Source organism: Pholcus phalangioides, unplaced genomic scaffold (genome assembly GCF_987345545.1).
Source record: "Pholcus phalangioides strain wild (caught in Gottingen) unplaced genomic scaffold, Ppha-v1.0 ptg000012l_1, whole genome shotgun sequence".
In the NCBI taxonomy this organism is placed as follows: Eukaryota; Metazoa; Arthropoda; class Arachnida; order Araneae; family Pholcidae; genus Pholcus; species Pholcus phalangioides.
Window position 1 is genome coordinate 22,996,251 of NW_028301605.1, and position 23,567 is coordinate 23,019,817.

Here is a 23,567-nt window from a genome sequence, read left to right on the forward strand (position 1 = left end):
TTTGTTTACTTACATCTGACACACTCTTGGTCCATCAGTTCTTTTGCATATATTAAGCGAATCAAAATTTGAGTTTTATACCCAACACTTTCCTTTAAATAAGACAAGCATATTCATTCGTCAAAGTTTTCGAGCTACTAATTTTTATAAAGTAGCAGAAAAAAATTTGGATTTGCATAGTTCGGAGATGAATTTGACGATTGATTTTATTTGCAATTTATCTCAAAAATATGAAATTTGTCTTCATTTCTAAATATTCACAATTATTTTTAAATTGGATGTGTGGATGTATTCTGCTGTTTATTACTCCTCATCCAGTGAGCTTGTAGCTGAACGGAATCAACCAAAAAAATGGCGGAAAATAGTTTCAGTTTGAAAGACGTTTTACTTCATGTTCACGCGTTTATAGATTCGGTGAGCTTATTAACTCGATTTATTTTGGATCTTGCTGTTGATCATAAGATATTCCAAGTTAAATCTGTGTTTATTTTATTCTCTTAAATGTGTAAAACTATTGATAATGTACTTGGTATTGTTTACAAGGGCCATCTTAACACGTATAGGCTCTTGGACTCTGAAAGTATGTCACGTAAAAAGATCTATTGACATATTTAACATTGCTTACGAGGGCCATCTTAACACATAAGTTCCGGGACTCTGAAAGTAAGTCACGTAAAAAAATCTATCTACTTGTCATTATTTATAAGGGTCATCTTAACACATATAGGCTCCTGGACTCTGAAAGTATGGCATGCAAAAAAGATTTATTGACATAAGAACAGCTATAGTATAATCCTTTTGGGATTTTGTTTGGTTAATTCCATGTATACGGTATACATTTTTGTCGCCAAATTTTTGGCTGCTCTAAAACAGTGATATGTCGCCAACATAATCCTTTTAGGTCCTGAAACGTAGATGGTGCCACTGTACCTGCTTTTCTATACCAACTTATTGTTACCATTTTGTTTTGTACCTCTAGTGCTTAAGTTTTTTTCCCGCGTTATGGCTGATCACGTCAATTTAATGTTTATACACTGTTTACAATTTTTTGGATGTTCCGGCAGTAACCCTAGCCCATAGCAGATTCTGATATCCATTTATAGCTTAAAGCAAAATTCGGGTATATCTAATAAAGGAAACAAATATTTTGTTGCTATATTTTTGTCAAATATTTGGTTTTTTGAATATGTTTGTTATGTATTGTCTTTCATTGTTTCTTGTTTTAGTTACAGAAATGTAAAGCTGTTGACTCCTTCAATTTCTCATACACATTATCTGCAAATGAAGAATTCCAGTCGACCAAAGATGTTGAAGCTTCATTTAAGTCTTTGCTAGACAATTTGTCTTTAGTGAAAGTATGACATTTACACTTTTTGTTTGTAACAATAGTTGAGCATGTACAACCTAATACAGTGAAACCTCACTACAAAAATAATTGACATACAGTAAAACTTCGATTAACCATCACTCGTTTAACCGTCAGTGTTTGCTATCTGCCATCGTCTAAAACAAAAGAAGGAAAAAACAGCCCCAGGTTTTATAAGATCCAAAAAGATTGGATCACTGCTATACGATGTGCAAATGCTTGTAATTGATAAATTCAAAAAACCCACGTTCTTTCAAAAATTTAAGTATGAACGTATTGCCTGTGAACTATTATGCTAAAAAAAGTGCTTGGATGGACCAAACAGTTTTTTTCGGAATGGACCGTTATAGCGAAAATCTTGTTTTAACAAACACTTTTCTGATCCCCAGGTAAGTTTACATAACAACAATGCAAAAACCTGGAATTCCTTTATAATGAAATTTCATTGTAACGAAGTGATTTCTCCAGTCTCTTGGAGTTCGTTATAATGGGATTTGACTGTGTATATATATTATGCATCAGTGGTTCAAAACCCAAAATCAAAACATCAATGATTGTCACACTTTTGGCACCCACGATATGATTGCCCCTAGTGACAGTTCCTGAAACCTTCAGCAATGATAGTAGTGATCTATCAATAAAAGAAAAGATGTTATTATTATTATTTCTGTTTAAAAAGAAACAAGGTTGTATAGTCGGCAAGTGATCCTTTTCTTTAATGTTGACCAGATTTCGGTCAGACCAAATCCAGGACATCATTACAAAATAGCATAAATTCTTTTGCTAATTATTTGCCTGTTACATATATTCCTGAGTTTAAGGGAACATAGTTTTTTTTTGTAAACATATTTTTCTATCCCTTTTGTCGCTGATTAAACTTCATTATTATCAGGAAGAATATGTAAGACACCCACACTCCATCCCCAGGTTAAAAGCAGGATCCATTCCGTTCATAGTCAATCAGGCCAATTCAAATAAAAATACAATTGCTGCAACAGGCAAAATGCCCAATGCTGAAAGGCTGAAAAAATTCGCCCATAAAAATATTGATGTCAAATATAACTAAAATATGAAATATAAAACCAAATATCACAGAACAAATTTTTAAGAAACTGGTCCTGTTCAGAACAAAATGATAAAAAAAATTCTATGAGATATCTCTGTTCCATGGCTATCAATGGAATGGGTGAAAAGACCAATTAGATTAGGTCTCTTGTTTTAGCACAGCCTTCTGGGTCTATACAGTCACCTCCCCCGTATTCGCAGAGGTTACGTTCCGGGGGTAGCCAGGAATACGGGAAATTAGTGAATAACTGATACCATAGGTTTTTTTCTATATCTCATTTAATAAACATAAGAAGGGAAGAGTGACACAGAGGTATAACGGAATGTAGAAGAGGATGCAGTGATTCTTGGCATTGTTTTCTGAAAGAACATTGTGATAGCGTTCAATCCTGAATGATAGGCTACTTTAAAAGTTTCTCAGAGCAGGGCAAATGCCCGAAATGGGCAAAAAACTGTCTACTTCTAAACCACACATGTACCTCATCCATATTCCTCTGCGGAACTTCTAATGAATTGGTACATGTTGGAATGTGTGTGTCCATGTTGTGAACTTAACGTGAAGCTTGTTTCTGTGTGATACATGTTATAGTGCTGCCATCTATCACATATTTTTCGAACTGTGAGTGAAGTGTAATGTTTGATGATTTCATCATTGTAGGCCTGTTGCTCTTTGCGGCGAGACTTTTTAATGGGGAGATCGGCTTGTGTTCGCACCTCAAAGTTTGGAACCACAGAAAACCAACTTCAGCCGACCACCGCAGTGGCCAAAAAACTGTGCAACAATGGTTCCTGGGCCTCAACAATCACTTTCAGAATGTTTACTTTGGCTACTGGGGTTCCCTGAAAGGTTAGAGCACCAACCTCTCTGTGAGTATAAAAAAGGCTGCCATTCGGAATCAGCAAGAAATTGTAGTTCCGGGGGGGGGGGGGTCTAATTAGCCCTTGTGTGCAGAAAATTACTATGGTGCGATAAAAATGATCAAATGTATCATGTGAAATAGTTTATTCCTTTATAATGGTTTGTCACTTTTTTGATCCTCCCAGTAGTTGAAGAAAAAAAACCCGGGCAACGCTGGGTATTATAGCTAGTTCACTTATAATGCTCATGAGACATCGGTTATGTTCACACGAGCAAATGGACAAAGCAGTATTTGTTGAACCGAGACAACATAATTGCATGCTGTGATTTTTAGAAAGACAGTCAGTCAGCTGCTGTTGAAAACTTAGAATTTTAGTGAGCAACAAATCTTCCCTACATGATTCAGTAATGCAACTTGGACATCTGATGATATCAACTGCTGACATTGGGTGGAAACAATCGGAAAATAAGAATTCATTTTATTTAAAACATTTTCAAAATTTAGTTTGAAATGTATTTTACATGCTATTTCTAATGCTTATATCCGATTTTGTGCATAAATAATTTTGTTTGAATTATTTTGTTAGTTTTCAAAAAGTGAAGCGTTTGCAGATTCATTAGTGGAAATAACGACTGAGCCTCATGATTTGGAAGAGGAGGATGAACTTACCTCGGCAAAGAATTTTGATCTTGTTCAAATCCAGGTCGATCGTGATGAGGTATTACAATTTCTTACAGAACCACTTAAATTTTCAATTAGTTTTTATTGAAACAAGCTTATTGTTTAAAACATGAGCACACAAAAATCACATTTTACTACCACTACCGAACCTTACATGCGCCTAGTAAACATTCCTCTGGGGAACTTCTCTAACAATTTAGTGCACGTCAAAAAGTGTTGTGTGTGGGGGCCTAAACATTTTTATGATGCCTGAGATATGACCCTTTTCGCATTTGAGAAGTGCTGCCAGCTGTCTTTCATACCAAAAATAAAAGTAGCTGGTGTTTGAATTTTTGTGTAAGCATCAGGGATGGAAAAATGTCTGAGGCCAGTGGTGTATTTATGGGAAAGGGTTTGCTTAGTGGGCTATAACCCAGGGTGGCAAGTTCAGAGGGGATGCAAATTTGAGAATGAGTGACCAAGAAAATTAGTAAAAAGGGAGAAAGGCGACAAAATTTGTACAGTGAAACCTGTCTAAGACAGACACTGTATGAGACGGAAACTTGTTTCAAATGGGATCAAAATATAGTCTGTTCAATGATTAGTACTTTTATTTGCACCTTTATGAAATGGAAATCTGTCTAAAACGGAATATTATTTCAGTCTGTTGACATTCTGCTTCAAACAGGTTTCACTGCATAACCCTCAATAAATCTTCCTCTGCCAACCAGGGGTGTACGCAGGATCAACCTTTGGAGGGTGCACAAACATTTTCTACCTGAACATTTTTGAGTCACCTCTCTTCAAAAAACACCTAGATTAACAGAAAGTGGTTAATAAAGCATATAAAGGGTATTTAATTGTTTTTGAAGGAAATATTACATTTCTGTTCAAAATTTTTGACGGCTTCAGGGGTGGAAGACTAGGTCAGTGAGTGACAGAAAGAGTTGCCTACAGAGCTTACAAGCACATAAGTGAGAAAAGGGTGACTTAAAGCGTGATCACAAGCATGTGAATGACCAAAGAAGTACAGAGTGAGGAACCAGGTCAATGAGCGAGCTAGAGTGTGTGCAAGCATACAAGTGACCAAAACAGTGCAAGCATGTGAGTGACCAAAACAGTGGGCATGCATGTGAATGACTAAAATAAGGAACTGATCAAAGGTGTACTTGCAGGAGTGTGGGGGGGGGGGGCGGCAAGTAGTCTATAGCACGGTGGTGAATTCAAGGAAAGAGTAGCCAAGAAAATTAGACTAGAATGGGAACAGGGCGGCACAGTTTATGTAGCCTACAGGTGGCACCTCTGCCTTTATGAGCCATAAATGTACCTCTGCCTGAAACATGTAAAAATTTTGACCAGGCATGCATTTTTTTTAACCTCACAGCCAATGCTGGCATATAAAATATTGACACAAAGTGCATTATTTTAAGTCAGGCAAGTAAGTTTTTGAAGATTTGCTCAGCCATGGTAAGTATCATGCTGAAGGTATGCTTGTTCTTTACGGGAGACTCAGCTCTCATTTGGGGTAGTTATGCTGTATTGCATGTAAATCGAGTTGATTTGAATGTTTTGTCCCGTGTCTCATTAACATATCTATCAACCCTGTCACAATTTTAATGTTCTAACATTGTCTCATTTCACATTCACACACACATATATATGCGTGTGTGTGCATATATTATTTTGTTACAATATACCATTAGGGATATTTCTTATAGATTGATCGCAGAATAGCTTCGTTTGTCGATCGCAAGAGGAAAGAGGTGAATGAGTGGAACACCAAAGAATTCTGTAATAATCATGTCATTGACGATGAACATCCATTGATAGGTAAGAACCCAAGTATTTTTCAACATTGGTATCACAAGTCTAATAAACCATGATCTTTTCTGATCAGAGCTTCTTAGGGAAGAGCCATATGGCTCCTTGTGTGATACTGGGGTATTCTTAGATGGGCCACAGGTACAGAGCAGGAGTCTTTAACCTTTCAGACACAACGGCCCAAATTGAAACTTCCCACGATTACCATGGGTCATCAACTTATGTAATTTTTTGTTGTTGTTAGGAACCATCAAATCGATTCTGACTCCCGATGACTCTATAGATCATGACTCTCCAAGCTGGTCTGTCATTCACAGCATGTCTCAGTTGCACTAGCTTCATTCCGGTGCTTTTCAACACCTCTATCCATCTGGTGCTACACAACGGCCCAAATTGAAACTTCCCACGATTACCATGGGTCATCAACTTATGTAATTTTTTGTTGTTGTTAGGAACCATCAAATCGATTCTGACTCCCGATGACTCTATAGATCATGACTCTCCAAGCTGGTCTGTCATTCACAGCATGTCTCAGTTGCACTAGCTTCATTCCGGTGCTTTTCAACACCTCTATCCATCTGGTGCTCGGTCTGCCTCTTCCTCTCTTCCAAGCATTAAATTATATTTTTTAGTGAACCTTCTGTATGCATTATATGACCAAACAGAACATAACATAATTTATTTGTCCCCAGTCAATTACGATAATACTATACAAATTAGAATTTACAATTAAATGACATATATTACAATATTTGAAAAAAAAAACTGCAGAGAAAGGAAAAAAGTTTAAATGAATACGGTCGAACAGTTAATTCATAATGGGATGAAGAAAGCTGGGACAGGGAAGAGAGCAGTAGCTAAAAGCTAGTAAAATGCTCTCAACCCTATGCCATCTCTGTTCTTGTGATATACGTATATCTTATTTCTTTAGACCTGGAAGAAAGATAAAAAGAACGAAGTATATCGGCCCAACAGGTGTAAATATATTTATTAATTAAATTAGAGAGTGAATTATGGCAACCAAAAACTGATATAAGAGAATTTCGTGCTATGGTTTTTTTTCACTTTAATTCAATGGCAAATTTTTAATAATATAGAAGGGAAAGGAAAAAGCTAGACAAAAATTAAAATAAATAGAATATACACTTGATGTTAACTATCCACATAACCAAATCAAATTATTGTTAACACTTAAATTTACCTGTTGAATTATTTATTTGATATAGAAAATTTTATATCAGGTTAAATTAAATTTTTTATTGCATAATATTTGTTTAAATTTCATTTGTCTTCCCATTCATTAATTTGTTAATGTGACATTGCTATTGCAGTACTTTACTAACCACAGTTAATGAAACAGAAGGAAAGTTGCTTTTGCCAACAAAGGAGTTTATCTGAGTATCTGTGAAAAGTTCACAGTTGGTTGTAAAATTAGTTCAGAAGAACAAATCAGCGAAAAGAATAATTTTTTAAGAAAGACCAAGCAAGTCACTTCACAAAGCTCGTTAACGTGGGGGAAGATTAAAATGCATGGATAAAGTAGGGGTACTGATAAGGACACGAATGGAAGACCCCATAACGATTAGAAAATCCAGTAATTGAAAGTAAGATAGTTTCTGTTTAGTGACTGTTGTTTCTAGAGAATAGTCTGATAACCAATTTATTAGTCCTTTTAGCTGTCCATGGAATTCTAGGCATTCTCCTCCAGCGCCAAAGTTCAAAGGAATCAATTATTTTTTTATCTGTTTTCCATAGTGTCCAGCTCTCACATCCATACATTAAGACAGGAAAGACCAACTCATTCATAATACTAATTTTTGTTTTCATTGAGATATCTTTGTCATTATTATATTAAAGCTTTTTCATAATGTTTTACCCAGAACTACTCGTCTTTTTATTTCTTCTGTGCATGTTCCCTCTTTTACAATTCTTGATCCTAGGAAATCAAATCTGTTCTCAATCTCAAAACTTTTACCATCTAGTTGAAAACTGAATATCTGCTGTAGTCATGATCTTCGTTGTTTTTTTGTATTTAGATAGAGTCCAAGCTTATCACTTTCTGTTTTTACGTTTGACATAATGTTCTTCAGGCCCTCTTTAGATTCTGCCATCAGAGTTCTGTCATCAGCATATCTAAGTTGTTGATCACTCTACCTCAAATTTTAACACCTGCTTCCAATTCCTTTAAATTTGATGCTCTCATTATATATTTTCCATATAGAGTAAATAAGCTTGGAGAAAGAATGTATCCTTGCCAAACTCCTTTTTCAATTCCAAACCATTCAGCTAAGCCATAGTTTGTTCTTGCACTTGCCTCTTGGTTAATATATAGATTTCTGATCAAGCAGACAAGGTCATTAGTCACTCCCATTGTTCCAAGAACATCCCAAAGATGGCCTTTGTATAATCGATTAAACAATAATATAACTTCTTTTGCTGCCTCCATTATTCATCTTATATTGGCAATTTGGTCTCTAGTTCCCTTATTTTTTTTGAAACCTGCTTGCTCTACTGCCTGTTCTCTTTCTGTAATGGTTTCGAGTTTTTTCTTAACAATTTTTAGTAGAATCTTGCTGGTATGGGATATTAGAGAGATTGTTCTATAATTGGAGCATTCTCTAAGATCACCTTTTTTGTGAATGGGTGGGAATATAGATCTTTTCTAATCTTTAGGCCACTCTATTTTCTCCCAGATTTGTTGACATAGTGATGGTAGTGCATCGATAATATTTTCATCGGCCTTTTTCAGAAGCTCTGTTAGAATATCGTCAATACCTGGAGCTTTGCAATTCTTTAGTTGATTTGTTGCCCATCTGACTTTGTCCTTTGTAACTGGTGGTGATTTATTTATGCATTGCTATGTATTATCTTTCCATCTGATTTCTTATAAAAATTTTCAGTGTATTCTTTCCATCTGTATACTATGCCTCTTTCAGAGTTCAAGACATTTCCATTCTTGTCTTTTATGATACCAAAACATGGATGTAATTTAGTGACATCTTAATATAAGAGGCCAATGGGGCCCCAAGTTAAACCGGAACAAAAATAATTGAAGACTTCTGTTTATTCTGAAATTATCTTTTTTCTTTATTAATTATCTATTTCAATTATTGTTTTTAAATAATTTTTTTACTTAATTCTGAAAAAAAAAGTTTTTGGTTGATTACTTATTAAATTGATTAATTTTGATTTGAATTCACTTACTTTAATTATTTATTTCAGTGATTCTGAAATTATTTTCTTCTCAATCTGTCGCAAAATCATTTCTTTCAATGATTATGCAAGTACTCTTTGATGGAGTGTGAAATGATTTTTCCATCAGAAATTACAAAATAATTATCTTTCATTGAGTTATAAATTATTATTTTTTCACTAAATCTGAAATTATTTGCTTCAAAAATCATAAAATTATTTTTTTCAATAGTTCTGAAATTTCATCAATTTCTTCTAGAATTATTTCTTTCATTAATTCTGGAATTATTTCTTTCATTAATTCTGAAATTATTTCTTTCATTAATTCTGAAATTATTTCTTTCATTAATTCTGAAATTATTTCTTTCATTAATTCTGGAATTATTTCTTTCATTAATTCTGAAATTATTTCTTTCATTAATTCTGGAATTATTTCTTTCATTAATTCTAGAATTAATAATTTTTGAATGTTTCAATTACTTTCTGAAAATTATCAGCGAGAGTGATTTCTGAAAAAAAAGCTCAGCATCAAATATGGCCTGCTGGTCATGCTTTGAAGACCCCTGATATATAGTGAAAAGTGATCTATGACACATGAATAAGAGGACCACAGTAGAAAAATACAGATATGTGAATTAATAAAGCATTTAACACTAGAACTACCGAGCGATAATTTTTACCCCCACTTGGAAATTTTGTTTTTATCCAGATTTTAAATACACTGAATGCATTTTTTAGGAAATAAAAATATTTTTCTCTTCTGAAAATAGAGCATATATAGAATCACCCATGCTTCGTTACATTTCAAACGCAAGCAAACATGCAGTGTCTTTCAAAAAAGTGATTTTTTTTTGCCAATTTCTAAAAGGCGGTAGAATGCATTCAAATAATCTATGTCTACATGCATATGACACACTTCTCATTTTATGAGTAGAAATGTGTAGTCTCAAATGTGTGAATCCATGTTGGAAAAAAGAAGGTGTCTGAATGGGTTAAAAAGATTAAGAAACTCTGCTAATGATCATAAAAAGTTTAATGATAATTGAATTTTGTGTTCATTTTTCTTCCTTTTCCTTTTTATTCCGTGTTCAAAAGTGTATATTATCATTTTTTCAGAAGAAATTGATTCCTGTGCAAGGGTTGATGCTGTATACGTGTGTCAAGCTGGACAAAAAAATAGAATCAAAAGTATGTATAATGTAATTTGTGGATAAATCTTCTGTTTTTATGGGGAAAAAAGTATAGTGAAAACCTGTGTGAAAATGCAGCATTAAGAGACAAAGGATGTTCTGTTCCAGACAGATTTTGGTTTTATAAAGGTACTCATGAAGCAATCATTGATGGGACTATCTTTTGATTCCATTTAAGACAGGTTTTTGTCTCTTATAGTGTCTGTCCTAGACTGCTTCCTTAGATCAATGTTTCTCAATGTATAGTCTGCGGATTGGAGGTGGTCTGCAGAAATACTTGATCCTTTAATTTTAAGTAAACAAAAAAATTGTTTAGAGGTAGACAGCTTTTTCTCAGCCCAATATATCAAAGGAACAGATATTTTTTGGATTTTTATGCTGAGGTGAACTCGGAAAGAAAACTCATCTGGTCTCTGCCGGGACTTGAACCCTGTCCCTCTTGCATACTGGGCAAGCATTCTACCATCTACACCACTGGAGACACGACCCTGCTTTCCTTATTTCATGTACTGTGCCGTGAGGTTCTTTTTCCGAGTTCACCTCAGCATAAAATCCAGAAAATATCTTTTTCTTTTATATATTAGGCAGAAAAATTTTGTGATAACTTGAAAAGTATCATAGATGAATATTTATAGTCATAATTATTACTGTAAATACAATTTAACCCTTTAAGCAGCAATTAGAAATCACTGAACCCCTTCAAAATGCCATTTTTAAAAAAAATTAAGTAGGCTTCCTTCCAACTTTGAGCAGGTGCAAACTGCTGCTGTGGTGGTCCGCTGGTCATAGCGATGAACTCACGACCCGGGTTCGAACCCACCATCACAATCACTCAAGTTGGTTTTATGTGGTTCTCAACTACGGGCCAATCTCTCTGTCAAAAAGTCCTGAAACAAGCATTACACGGAAACACACTCCACGTTAGGTTCACAACATGTACATGCACATTCCAACATGTACCAATTCGTCAGAAATTCCGCAGAAGAATGTGGATGAGGTGCATGTGAGGTTTAGTAGCAGGTTCAAACTAAGGGATAAGGGGGAAGAGTTTTCCATCAAGAAATCATTTTTACAAAATTATATGGGCTTATCAATGCTAAAGAGGCTTTTACGGAGGCAAGATATCTCATCATTGGGGCATTTAAAGGGTTGAACACACTTTTTTGTATAAAAAATTCGGTACGATAAAAAATTCAGGAATGTCCTGGGAAATACAGGTCATATGGTCACTCTACTCAGGCTGTAAGTTAGTGGTCTGTGAAATTGTTTCAAATATTTTGTGGCCCTTAAGTTCAAGTAGGTAGAGAAACAACTTTTTAGATGACTCGAGGATTTCCAATGAGGGAAAATTTTCATTATCTTAATGCCAATTAAATCTTTCTCATGTTACAATTTTATTTATTTTATTAGTGAAATTATAAAAACTCTGGGGCGCTGCTAATATGTCACATTCAGTAGATTTATTAATTCAGTAGCAAGGTAGTTTATTGAAACTTGTACTTATTTTCCACATTAATACTGCTCTGGAACTCTAATTTTATTTTTTGAATTCCAATCTAACCATTCTGCAAATGTTGAGATAGGTCCTTGTTCTGTCCCCAGGCACTCTGGAAAGCATCTTGACACAAAAAAGGCACTGTGAATCCCAAGAAATTTTAGAATCACTGGGGCCAGACTTAGTCAGGGGCAAAGGGTGCGGCCGCGCCAGGGCATTGAATTTTAGGGGTCCTCAAAACAGAAATAAAAAAAAACTTAGATCACATTTTGACTTATCACATCTGAAAGCCTGTCCAAGACAGGGAACCCCTGATGTTAAGACATTGTTTGTCAAAATTTTTCCTTTGACCCATACTCTTCCAACTTTAGACATGGTGCGGGCCACACCTGACATTTAAATAAAGCCTGTGAAAAACTATACTAATCATATGTTGTCAAAGAGTTCAGTGGACAATGTATTGAGGTCCCTCCTGCTTTAACCACTTATTCAAAATTACACAGAGAAAGGCAAAATGAATGCTTGCCCCGGGTTGAAAGAGTATCTAATTGTGATCTACAAAAATGAAATTTCAGCCTTTTGTAGATAATCTGTTTTGAAGCCATGACAGCTCTTCCCCCATGGTTTCCTGTATACTGATATTGTAAAGCAGTGGTCCTCAACCTTTGTGGAAGCAAGCACATCTGCAATTTTTTCGTTGGGCAGCGGGCACAATGTTGAATGACTTTTTTATTCCCATGAAATAGTTTGATAGTTATTCTTGGGAGCCAATGTAAACCTGAAAAAAAAAAAAACCACTGAGGGATTGGTAAAACCTGTTTCAGAGGACTGCAGGGCAGTTTTGCACCGGGGCACAAAATACTTAGGCCCGTTCTGGATATTATACAGATTTATTTTTTATTTTGACATGACAAGTGCCAAAAGCTGGTTTAAACTGTCAAAAATGGTCCAAAACCTAAATGAATGCTTTTTGATAATGTTTTGAACACAATAGGCATATAACATGATGAAAAACTTACTTTTTTGCATATTATATAATATTTTATTTCTAAACATTAATTTATTACAATAATTAAAACAAAACATTAATTATAATTTGCAATTTTGAATTTTTCAACATAAGAGGGACAGTGGCAAAAAATGGAAAAAACCAGGCAAAAATTGGTAAAAGTTATTCTTCTTAATCGTGACATACCAAGCTTGGTTTTTCAATTACAAAGTATTCTTTTCAATGTAAAAATTTCAAAAACATATAAAACTTTTAAAATTACATGGTATAAAAATGAATATTCAGCAAACAAAAATATGAAAACATTCAAATGAAATATGCATCATCCAGATTTTTTATAAAAAAATTGATAAGTATAAGGCTTTATAATTATTTATTCATAAAATTTGAAACAGATAAATCTAATTCTTATTTTATGGATTTTTGCCACTGGCAAAAATGTGACGAAAACTATTTTTGCTGGGGCGGTTTTTTCCCATTGTGGAAAAAACTTGCCAACCCTGTCAGAAACTAAATCAGTGTTAAAACAGTTAAAAACTTAGTCAATGTTGTCATAGTTTTTTAACTTGATAGATATGTTAAATAACAAAACATTTACCTTTATGTAGATTAAAGATTTTTATATTCGGGATTATAATTACTGAGAAAAAAATTTATTTCAATATTTTAAATTTTCTGATCTGCCCAAAATTTTATTCAATATAAAAATTCTCATGCAGCTTCTGTTAATACACTAATTAAACTCATTTATTTTCTTCTAAAAATTTCTTAGCTCAGGGTGTATAAATTCACAGAGAGTTAAAGAGTATTTTCAATCAAAGCAGAGCTTGATTGCCCAAAGCACTTGTTTTCACGTTTAAATATAACTTCAATTGGAAAACCATTGCATTATAAATGCTAGTAAATATGCCATATCATAGTGCAAAAGTAAGAATAACTAATTTTGACTGAGGATAAGTTACAGGAGTTTCATCATATACAAGCTAGCATTGCCAAATCGAATATCACATTGAATTTAGTATTTTGATTGTTAGATATATTTAAATGTTATGCACAATAAGAGTATTGTTTTAAGTATTAGTGATTATCTAGATAAATTAGTTATAACAGAAATCAACATTACATATATGATGTAATGAACTTTTTTAAACACTTATCTGTTGTAAAAAGTGTACAGCAGATGGTTTATATCAATGGACGTATATAACCAGTTGAAGAAATTTCGGAAGGTCAAGAACCATCTTGAATCAGAGAATGTCAAATCATTCCATAGTTTTCCCTTCAGTGTTTATGCTATTCTTTGTGTAACATAGTCACTTTGAACATTACATGCAATTAACGTGTGCATTTCCAATGGGAATTTTTATATTGAAAAGCAATATTTGAGATTTTTGACGTGATAGTTGAAACTGCGATTCAAACCGTCAAAAACCTGCCAACTCTGCTTTTTATTATTAAGTTTGGTTTGAAATGAAAATTCATCTCATTAGTTTTGTGTATAGCTGCTGCTGCTTTACCACCCCATCACTATGTAGTGGTGGTTATTTGTGGAACGATCACACAGGAAAGAAATGAAATGGCAACTTGACCGCATTGACCAAATTAATTTGATTCTAGGAATTTTTTTGATAGGATGTTTCCTATTGTTGAATTCTATTTCTCCAACCCTTTGTTGCAGAAAGTTTTTCTTTCTCTGTTTAAGTTTTTAAGGAACAACAACTTGTTTAAGTCAGGAACAACAATGTGTAAATAATATTCAATGTGTATAAATAATAAGTGTTGAGAGAGTATCTCTCAGAATTTACTGTAGTTGTTTCCTCCTTTTTTTGCTGCTTTTTCAGTAGAATGTTGGTAAAAATTCAATTCCTTGGGGTAACTGGGGTTTATATTTTACATTAGCTGCTGTTTATAGACATATTGGGTGGGTTTTTTGAAGCAACTAATTCTATGTACATTCGAACTTCCACTTGATTGGTAAATTTGGAATTATTAATTAATAAATTGAGAGAGTTGAAGGTAGTTGTAGGGTGGCTCTCTCAGTCCAAATGCTAGTTGATTTGTTGAATCGGAAAACTTTCTTGCTTTCATTTCGTTTGACGATGAGGTTATACTTGACCAATGAGCAGGAAATGAATTGTATGAAGGGGATTTGGTGTGGGCTGGCTTACATTCCGATCCTTACCAGCGACTAATTATTGTTTGGAGTAGTCTGTGCATACGTGGTTGTAATAGTTCAGTTGTATGTAAGATCATGTTTTAACTTTGAGGAGTAAATCTGGTATGGTTTTGCGAATTTGAGGTGGGCGCGGGATGGCTATTCGTTTTAACCCTCTATCAAGTGTTGTTTGGTTGCGACTCAGATTCAAATTAGAGGTGCGGATGAGGGTTGGTTATTTGGATCTGACCCTGAACGGCATCTTCTCATGTTAATGCAGATGTTATACACCTGTTTAAAGTTTTGAGGAGGGCATTTAGTTTTCATTTTAAAGTTTAGCACTCATTTTAAAGTTTATTGTAAGGGGTTGTTTGTCCGATGTAAAGTTTTTGCTCGCATATACAGTGGAACCTAGATAACTCTACATCTCGTGGAGATATAAAACATGTCTACTTAACCCTTTAAGTGGCAATAAAGAAATCACTAAACCTCATTTCAAAGTGGCATATCTTTTTTAATGAAGTAGGATTTCTTCCGATTCTCAGCAGGTGTATAGGAAAATTTTTTCCATTGAGAAATCAACTGTACAAAATATCTGGGCTTGTCAGGGATAAAAGACGCTTTTATGAAGGTGAGATGCCGCCAGGTCATCAATGCCGCTTAAAGGGTTAAGCAGATGTCAAATTACTAATGTTTTGTTTCATTTCAATTTTAACAATGTTTAAAAACCGTTCATGTATATGTGCCTGTGTATTTTTGAACAATTGCATTATATTCCATAATCTACAAATTTATAAAATATTTTGATCTACAATTTTCTATGAAAAGTTTTCATATTGAGATTAATCCCAAATTAGAAAGGTATAATTAGGTATAATTTGTCCTAACTTCAAATTCAAAATGTGAGGGTGTTTTTTTTCCTTATTATGTTCATACAAAATATTCATGTTTCAGTCTCCAAAGTTGAAAATACTTGGGGTCCCCAGATCCAGAGACCGGAATTAGATGACTCTCGGGTCAATATCAAAAAAGAACCGCAGGAATATTCTAGATTGACTGGCTCAAGCAACAGTGATGACATCGAAGAGAGGCTTAAGAATATTGAATCACATTTGAGAATGAAAAATGGTAAGCAATATATGTATGTTACAGTAAATGATAAATTGGATATTATGCGTAATCATCAGCCCTAGTGGAATTTCTATGTGAAGTCATAGAAATTCCACTAGGGATGGGATTTCTATGACTTCACATATTTTTTTATCATTGTGCATATTTCATTATATTTTTATGCGATAGAGCATTTTTTTCATAATTTTTAGTAATTTTTGAGGCATTCTTCATGATTTTCAGAATTTAAGGCATATTGTCATATTTTAGAGCATTATTTTCCCCCATATTTCAGCAGAACAATTGAGAAGAATTCCCCCTCCACATCTCAATCTTCACCATTTTCCTTTCCTACAGTTTTTTGTAGCAATAATTGACAATTTTACTTACCTTTGGCAACATTTTGAATAATGACTGGCAATTCTTCCGTAATTTAACATATTTATGTCAATGGACTATGAGTGAAGTGTAATGATTGAATAATTGTACCAATGTAGGCCTGTTGCTTGCCCACATGCATGCTCACCCTTGCATACCGGACAAGTAAGAGGGCCTAGGTTCTTCTCCTAGCAAAGACAAGATGACTTTTCTTTCCGAGTTCACCTCAGCATAATATCCAGAAAATACCTGTTTCCTTACCATTAAGGTTAACCTCTGAACAATTTTTATATTCCACGGCCAGTTTTTGAAATTAAAAATTAATTTGGGGGCAAATGAAAGGACAGGGGTTTGATTCCCCACAAGGGCAGTTGAATCTTCTCTCTTTACTAAATATATCTTCGCATCAGCCAGCTGTTAAAAACCTTCATATGGATAGCCAAGAGTGACATCATCCTCAGACATCTCGCATTCTAGTCAGCAATTGTATTGAGATTTCACCATCTTTACTGCACATAGTTTTATCTTTAACAATTATGAGAGATTTGTAAATTTTGCAAATAAAAAATCAAAATTTTGCAAATAAAAAATCAAAATTTTGCAAGAAAAAGAAATTGTTTTTTAATTACGGTATGTTTTTTTAAAAAATTTAAATTAATAGCTGCCCTTGAAAAGTTAAGTACCAACATTTTTTTAATATATATTTGAGATCTACTACTTCTTATTTGTACTGGGGAATTTCTAATGAATTTATTGCATACAGGAACATGGTGAGTATGCATGTGCATGGCCCTGGCATATTGTATTGCCATAGTTATTCATGTTTCGGGTTATACTGGTGATGTTTGACGTCTGCATGTAATAACCAAAAGTCATCACTAGGTGTTTTTCAGTTTAGTTATGACATTTATAGTCACCAGTTATCATGGTGTTTAATAGTCATCACGGGTTAATCACTAGACATAGCTGTCTTTTAACATGATCCTTCCCCACCCCTATCTCATGTCATATCTTAAAAAATATATTTTTTGGAAAAATCTTCCAGTAATAAATAACGAAGAATGATGAATTCTTTGTTATTTATTACTTATGAATTGAATAGAAATAAGCAAAGAATGATGTAGGTGTTGTTGCGGCTTCATATGGCCAAAATATCTGTATGGCGGTAGGCCTCATTTGTTGAGTTGGATGTTATGTGTAGAGTCAATTTATTTGAACAGTTATCTGCTGCTGTCATTAGCATAATATTGTACTCTTCTTCAATTCACCATTCTCATTTGTCAGAATTTTTTTGTCTTTTTTCAAAAATGCCCTCACTTAGGTGCTCAAAATACTTCAAGATTGTTAACTTGCATTAACAAAACATGTGCAAATGGATAGTTTAATCATTCCAAATTGCCAATTAGCTCCATAATTTTCATACAGAACGTAGAAGCAAAAGTCAACTGAAATCAAATTTATGACCTGCAACTTGGTTTTAAAAACAATGATTACCTAAACCAGGTACATATTTTGCAATACAATCGCATGCAACAAGCTGATCTAGTTTATGCAAGAGAATATTGGCTTTTAAAAGCACATATTAGGATGCAAAATTATGACCAATTTCCACTTTTAGAACAGAAAATACACAGAAAAGTAGTATATAAGAAAAGCAATTTGTTGTTTTATTTATATAAATTCACAAATTTTTGCTTTATTCATCTAAATTTGCAAATTTTGCATTTATCACATTTATTTTACAAATTTAATATTTATCACATTTATTTTGCAAATTTAATATTTATCTGATCTATTTTGTAAATACAAAATTTACGTATCTCTAATAATTACGTTATAGTAATAATAATAATTTAATAAATTTTATATTTTTCTCAGAGAACTCATTCAAACGTAGCATATATTCAAGACTGAAAGCATTAGAAGATCGAATTCTGTTTCTTGAAGGAGTGTCTCCGGATTATTTCTGTCCAAGGGTATGTAATAAAGAATAGGTCAGGTCACGTATAAATGAATTACCTATAATACACAAACATTTTTAGTGACAGTTTGATGTGATAAACTTCTTAGTAAGAAGGATAAACGCAAAACTGAGTCTAAACAAATTAAAATTTTCGTGACACAATTTCTTTCTTCATTATTCTGCATGAGTTTAATTTCTTAAAGAAATAAAACTCACGCTGTCAATGAGAAATTGAGCAAGAAACTACCATATGTACTTGTATATAACCGCTTCAGTCCCTGCGTTGCTTGTGTGCGTGTGTAGTCAACCTTTTGTGAAGTTTGTTTCTGTGTAATGTTTATTTGTATTGTGCTTCCATCTACCATCATTTTTTCTAATTATGCATGAAGTGTTATGATTGGATAGTATACCGTTGTAGGCTTGTTTCTCTCTGCTGCTGTAGGAGACACTAGATAGCACATCACTTCAAAAAAAGTCTTCCTGGCGAAATGAAATACTCACAGAGACCTCAAAACTAGTTCTAGATATAAACATTTTATATTAACTCATTCATACTTATCTGTCGGCAGAAACTAGTTTTAGGCAGTACCACACTTAAAAATGATCGTAAAATTCAAAGTTTGCTTCAGGACTGAGGAGTATATTGCTTGAGGACCTTGACGTTGAGAACCAATTGGGTTTTTCTCCTATGAGATATGAAACCCTTCCCTTGGAGGTGGATGAATATGATAGAGAAAGAACTTGAAAGAAAATCACTGGAGGATCATCCAAAATGTGATAGTAAATTTACAATGAAAATTTATCGTATGATCTGCAAAGATTTTCCTCTTCTCACTTTTTCTGCCCACAATTTTCAGCTTATACATGGGTATATACCAGGGCTTGACTGATTAAGGTCATTGTGGCAACTAAAAAATTGATATTTCCGCCTAAAAGCTTTTAGTGTAATTTTAAGTTAGAGTCGGAGAGGGGATAACGCAAAATTTTTGTCCTGTAAATTTTTCAGCTCATGCACCAAAACAAGGAGGGGTGAATAAGCTTCAGAAGTAGATTTTTTTTTTGTTATTTGATCTTTTCCTTTTAAAAAAATGCTTGGCTCCTAAAAAACTTGGATGCTACAGATTTTTTTTCTTTTGATTTGACGCTTGTATATACATTATATATATTTTTTATAATCCTCTATATCAGGGGGTCTTCAACCTTCCAGACACAGTGGGCGAAATTGAAACTTCCCATATGAAGCCCTCGGGCCACCAACTCGTAATTTAGTGACATCTTAATACAAGGGGCCAATGGGGCCCTGGGTCAGATAGGGTCTAAAATAATTGAAGATTTTTATTTATTCTATTAATTATCAATTTTGATTAATTCTGAATTTTTTCCCCTCTAATTCTGGAAAAGTTTTTTTTCAATTACTGATTAAATTCTGAGATTAATTTTACTCGGAAATCACTTTAAATGATTCTGAAATGAAACTTCTTTTAATAATAATGCAGCTATTCTTTTATTGATTATGAAATAATTTTTCTTATTGATTTATGTTTTTTTCTTTACTTATTTTTGAATTATTTCTCTTATTGATTTATAAGTTATTATTTTTTCACTAATTCTGGAATTATTTGTTCCAAAAATTTTGAAATTATTTCTTTCAGTAATTCTGAATTTTCATCAGTTCTGGAATTATTTCTTTTATTAATTCTAGAAAATTTCTTTCATTTATTCTAGAAAATTTCTTTCATTTATTCTAGAAAATTTCTTTCAATTTATCCTGCAATTATTTTTCTCATCAATTCCAAACTTATTTCTCTCATCGATTTCAAAATTATTTCTTTCATTAATTCTAGAATTCCAAACGTGACCTGAGGGCCACGCATTGAAAACCCCTGCTCTATATCATGATAAATTGAATTTTATATGATTTAGATGAGGTCTTTTTCTATTTCTTTTCCCTATAGAGTGACATGATTGGCGATGCTTATGAATGTGAAAATAAAGAAAAAGAGAAAGCCCTAATGGTGATTTTTTTTCTCTGTTGTTTATTTTATTTTTCTCAAATTACCCTCAGTATATACCATGCTTAAAATTGATTCTTGATTGTTGTTAAACAAATTATTATTGTTATAGATTTAAATAACCCACTGGTGCATACTGATTTTTTTGTGCCATTTGCGGTTTTCATGCTATGTATGTTTGATAAATGAATTATTTACATAAACTTCAGTTGTAATTGCTTTGTGTAGAGAAGACAATAACTAGTGGGTATAACAGGTAAATTGACATTCAGCTTCTCTTTTCTACACTGCTCGTATCACCACTGTCAAACAATCTGAGGGTGTTGCATTATCTATTGTAGTTTCAGTGTGATTAGAGCTCACAGAGAGGAAGGATAGCAAGTTTGATTTCCTGCCACACGGGAAATTATTATTTTTTTTCATTTAAAGTTTTTTTAATCTGCAAGGCCCATGAATATTTTAAGGCATTTTCAACAGTTGTAATGGGTAGAGTGGTCAATAACAATTGTACATTCAAGTGGTGGAATGCTTCACAGGGTTGGTAAAAAAACCGGTTTATATATGTTTTCCACCGTGTTCTGGCTATGAGGTCAAAGCATAAAAATTCTTGTTCAACAACAGATCAGAGTATGTCATGATGTGGATGCGCTCGCAATTCACCCTTATTAAACCAAACACGCCCCCACGTTAATATTCCTGAGGAACTTCTAACATATAGGGGATGCGCCGAAGCTTGCAATTCACCAAAGTTTGCAATTCGACCACTGTTCATAACATTTTGAGGTACCCCCCACAGCTAGAAGTTCCAAGGGTCAAGTGAACTGACGGCTGGCCAGGTGTCATTCATCCTGTTATTGTCAAAATAGTTCTTGAGCAGCTGTGTTGCTGGTATGGCAATGTGCATCTTGATAGAAGTTGTTCTATACACACATGATGCTGTTGAAGTGCCGAAATGATTTGGTTGCACAAAATAGATTATACTGCTGGCCAAGTACAGCATCATCTACTTGCACATTTTGCACTTTTTTTCTTTTCTTTTGCCAAAGAAATTTCCATTGCTTCAGGAGTATCCATGCAAATTTTCAAGTCATTCTGACCCGTACTTATTATAAGTTTAGGAATCAAAACGTCAATTATAATAACCCTGTTTATAGCTTATTATTTTTCATACATCTGTTACTACTATTATACAGTAGAACTCTGATTAAATGGGCCTAATAGTGAAAGTATATTAAAAAAAAACTATATTGAATAGTAAGACTGGGAGATATACAGGAGATGTGCTAATTCGTATGGGAAAGCAAATGAAAATGTCTGTGAGGTAATGTAACTACTATTACACTAGTCGTTGTCCTTTAGGGACAGCTGGTGTCTAATTGGATTATAGGACCACCTGCCCCTAGCATGATGGTGTCACTACTGTTGCTGCTTCTTTGTGAAGGGAAAAAGAAACCATGTGAGATAATATACCACTACATTTAGATGTGTGATGCAGTCCTTATTCACATGAATTTGCTAAAGATATAGAGCATTAGAATGTAGCCAAAGGTTAGCAAATGTGGTAAGAATGAGACATTTTGGCTAATAATGAACCAATATGATATTACAAGATTCATAGAATGACTGGTTATTTGTGGAGATGAAGATTACAAGGAAGAAAATTCATCACTGCCCCACGGGGACTCGAACCCCAGTAGACGAGTGGAGCACTCGTCCGGCAAGCGAGAGACCGGGGTTCGAGTCCCCGTGGGGGCAGTGATGAATTTTCTTCCTTGTAATCTTCATCTCTACAAATAACCAGTCATTCGATGATTCTTGTATTGATAAGTGGAGAGGACGTTTCTATATGCAATATGATATTTTTCAAGGAAAAAATATTTAGGCCACTTTTTTTTTATTTTTTGAAAAAAAACAGAACTGGTTTTTTTTAAAAACCACTTGGTTAAAACCAAAGTGGTTTAAATGAAACAACCCTGATGCTTCATAAAACTTTTGTGGAACAGTGAGACAGCCCTCATGTAAAGTCATGTTGGCATATAAAACTTGTCATATGCCAACTCACAGATTTTGTATTACAGCTGCAAAATTGTGTGGAAATTACAACCACCAGTTCAAGTCGGCGATCGACCTACTTTCTTTGTGGACAGGAAGCTGTGAAGTGAATGATGACTTTGTAGCGATACTATTGTATAGCAACCAATAGCCCAACAGATGGCGTTAGTCATCCATGATTGTTGCTGTGAATGCTGCGAGTGTATACTTATATATGTATATGTGTACTGCGAAGAGAGAGAGTCGAGATTTCGGAATGTCCGGATGTGTTCATACTCGACTGCGATGTAAATAGTTAAGTTTAACCAATATCAATTTTAATAGTAACAAATTTATATAATAAAGTATATTAAGTCAACATGTACAATATAGTGAATCCTTACACTATAACTTCCTTCTTCTTGTCGTTGTTTTGTAACTTTCCTTTTTACATTTGTTTTCTACTTACAAATATTGAGTACTTATCGTGCGTATACTTTATTTCATTGAAATAGAGGTTTTGCAGTTACTAACTTACATTTATTCTTCAGATCCCATTAACTATCCTGCTATGCCAACTTGTCCCGCATGTGTGGTAAGTTGGCATAGTTGGAACAATTTTCATTGAATTGAGCGTACAATTTTAAGTGATATTTTCATCATTAATTTGCAGCCAAGTAGTACCGTCATCCACAGCATTGGTCACACTTGCTGTAAGTATTACGGGGAAAAAATGAAAACTAAAAACTATGTCAATTAGCCCTGGTCTTCCCTACATACATATTTATATTTTGATGCTATGTATGATTTCCTTGCATATCTGTAGTGTCATGGGTCCAAGTACCTAAACTGATATTGATTTTGGTTATTATTGTGATATTTTCAGAGCTGCAGTATGGCAGAGTTGCAGTTACAGACCCAACAGCTCAAAGAATTGATTTTAAGGAAAAGAAAGAGAACATCTGAGACACTTGTGAAAACAAAATGAGTGTTTTGCCATGTTGTTAGTGGTTTTTTTTATTCAGGTGCCATAGTATTCCTATTTTCAAATTAACATTCATTGTATTTTATATTTGTAAATAAATAAATTTGTACTTGTGAATCATTTGTATTTGATAATAATGTGAAGAAATGACAAAAGATAGGTCTATAAGGCATATTTAGTCTATTCGTGGATACAAATCTGCTAAAACGGAAATAATTTTTGTCCAAGTGCAAGTTTTTGTTCTTTGGATGGAAGGGAAGTTATGTTGTTCTGAT

At 33.8% G+C, this 23,567-nt stretch overlaps 1 protein-coding gene across 2 annotated transcripts; it reads left to right on the top strand.

Annotated features, from left to right (window-relative positions):
* Nucleotides 1-318: 318 nt before the first annotated feature.
* On the top strand, nt 319-23,409 carry LOC149079881 (MAP3K12-binding inhibitory protein 1-like). Of its 2 annotated transcripts, none has more exons than XM_089240388.1 (9): nt 319-414; nt 1,227-1,355; nt 3,878-4,009; nt 5,670-5,781; nt 10,081-10,152; nt 15,768-15,941; nt 18,180-18,277; nt 20,220-20,279; nt 23,194-23,409. In XM_089240388.1, exons 1-9 carry the CDS (start codon nt 352-354, stop codon nt 23,293-23,295), a joined length of 942 nt encoding a protein of 313 aa, XP_089096514.1. In that variant the 5' UTR covers nt 319-351; the 3' UTR covers nt 23,296-23,409. The 2 variants fall into 2 exon arrangements, with proteins under 2 accessions (XP_089096514.1, XP_089096515.1); XM_089240389.1 differs by having other exon boundaries at nt 10,084-10,152.
* Nucleotides 23,410-23,567: the final 158 nt, after the last annotated feature.

Bases quoted from the DNA above. Each gene is read 5' to 3' on its own strand.
- LOC149079881 (XM_089240388.1), top strand. From the start codon at position 352: ATGGCGGAAAATAGTTTCAGTTTGAAAGACGTTTTACTTCATGTTCAC. The intron at 5,782-10,080 runs GTAAGAACCCAA...TCATTTTTTCAG, and splicing joins CGATGAACATCCATTGATAG to AAGAAATTGATTCCTGTGCA. The intron at 18,278-20,219 runs GTATGTAATAAA...TTTTCCCTATAG, and splicing joins CGGATTATTTCTGTCCAAGG to AGTGACATGATTGGCGATGC.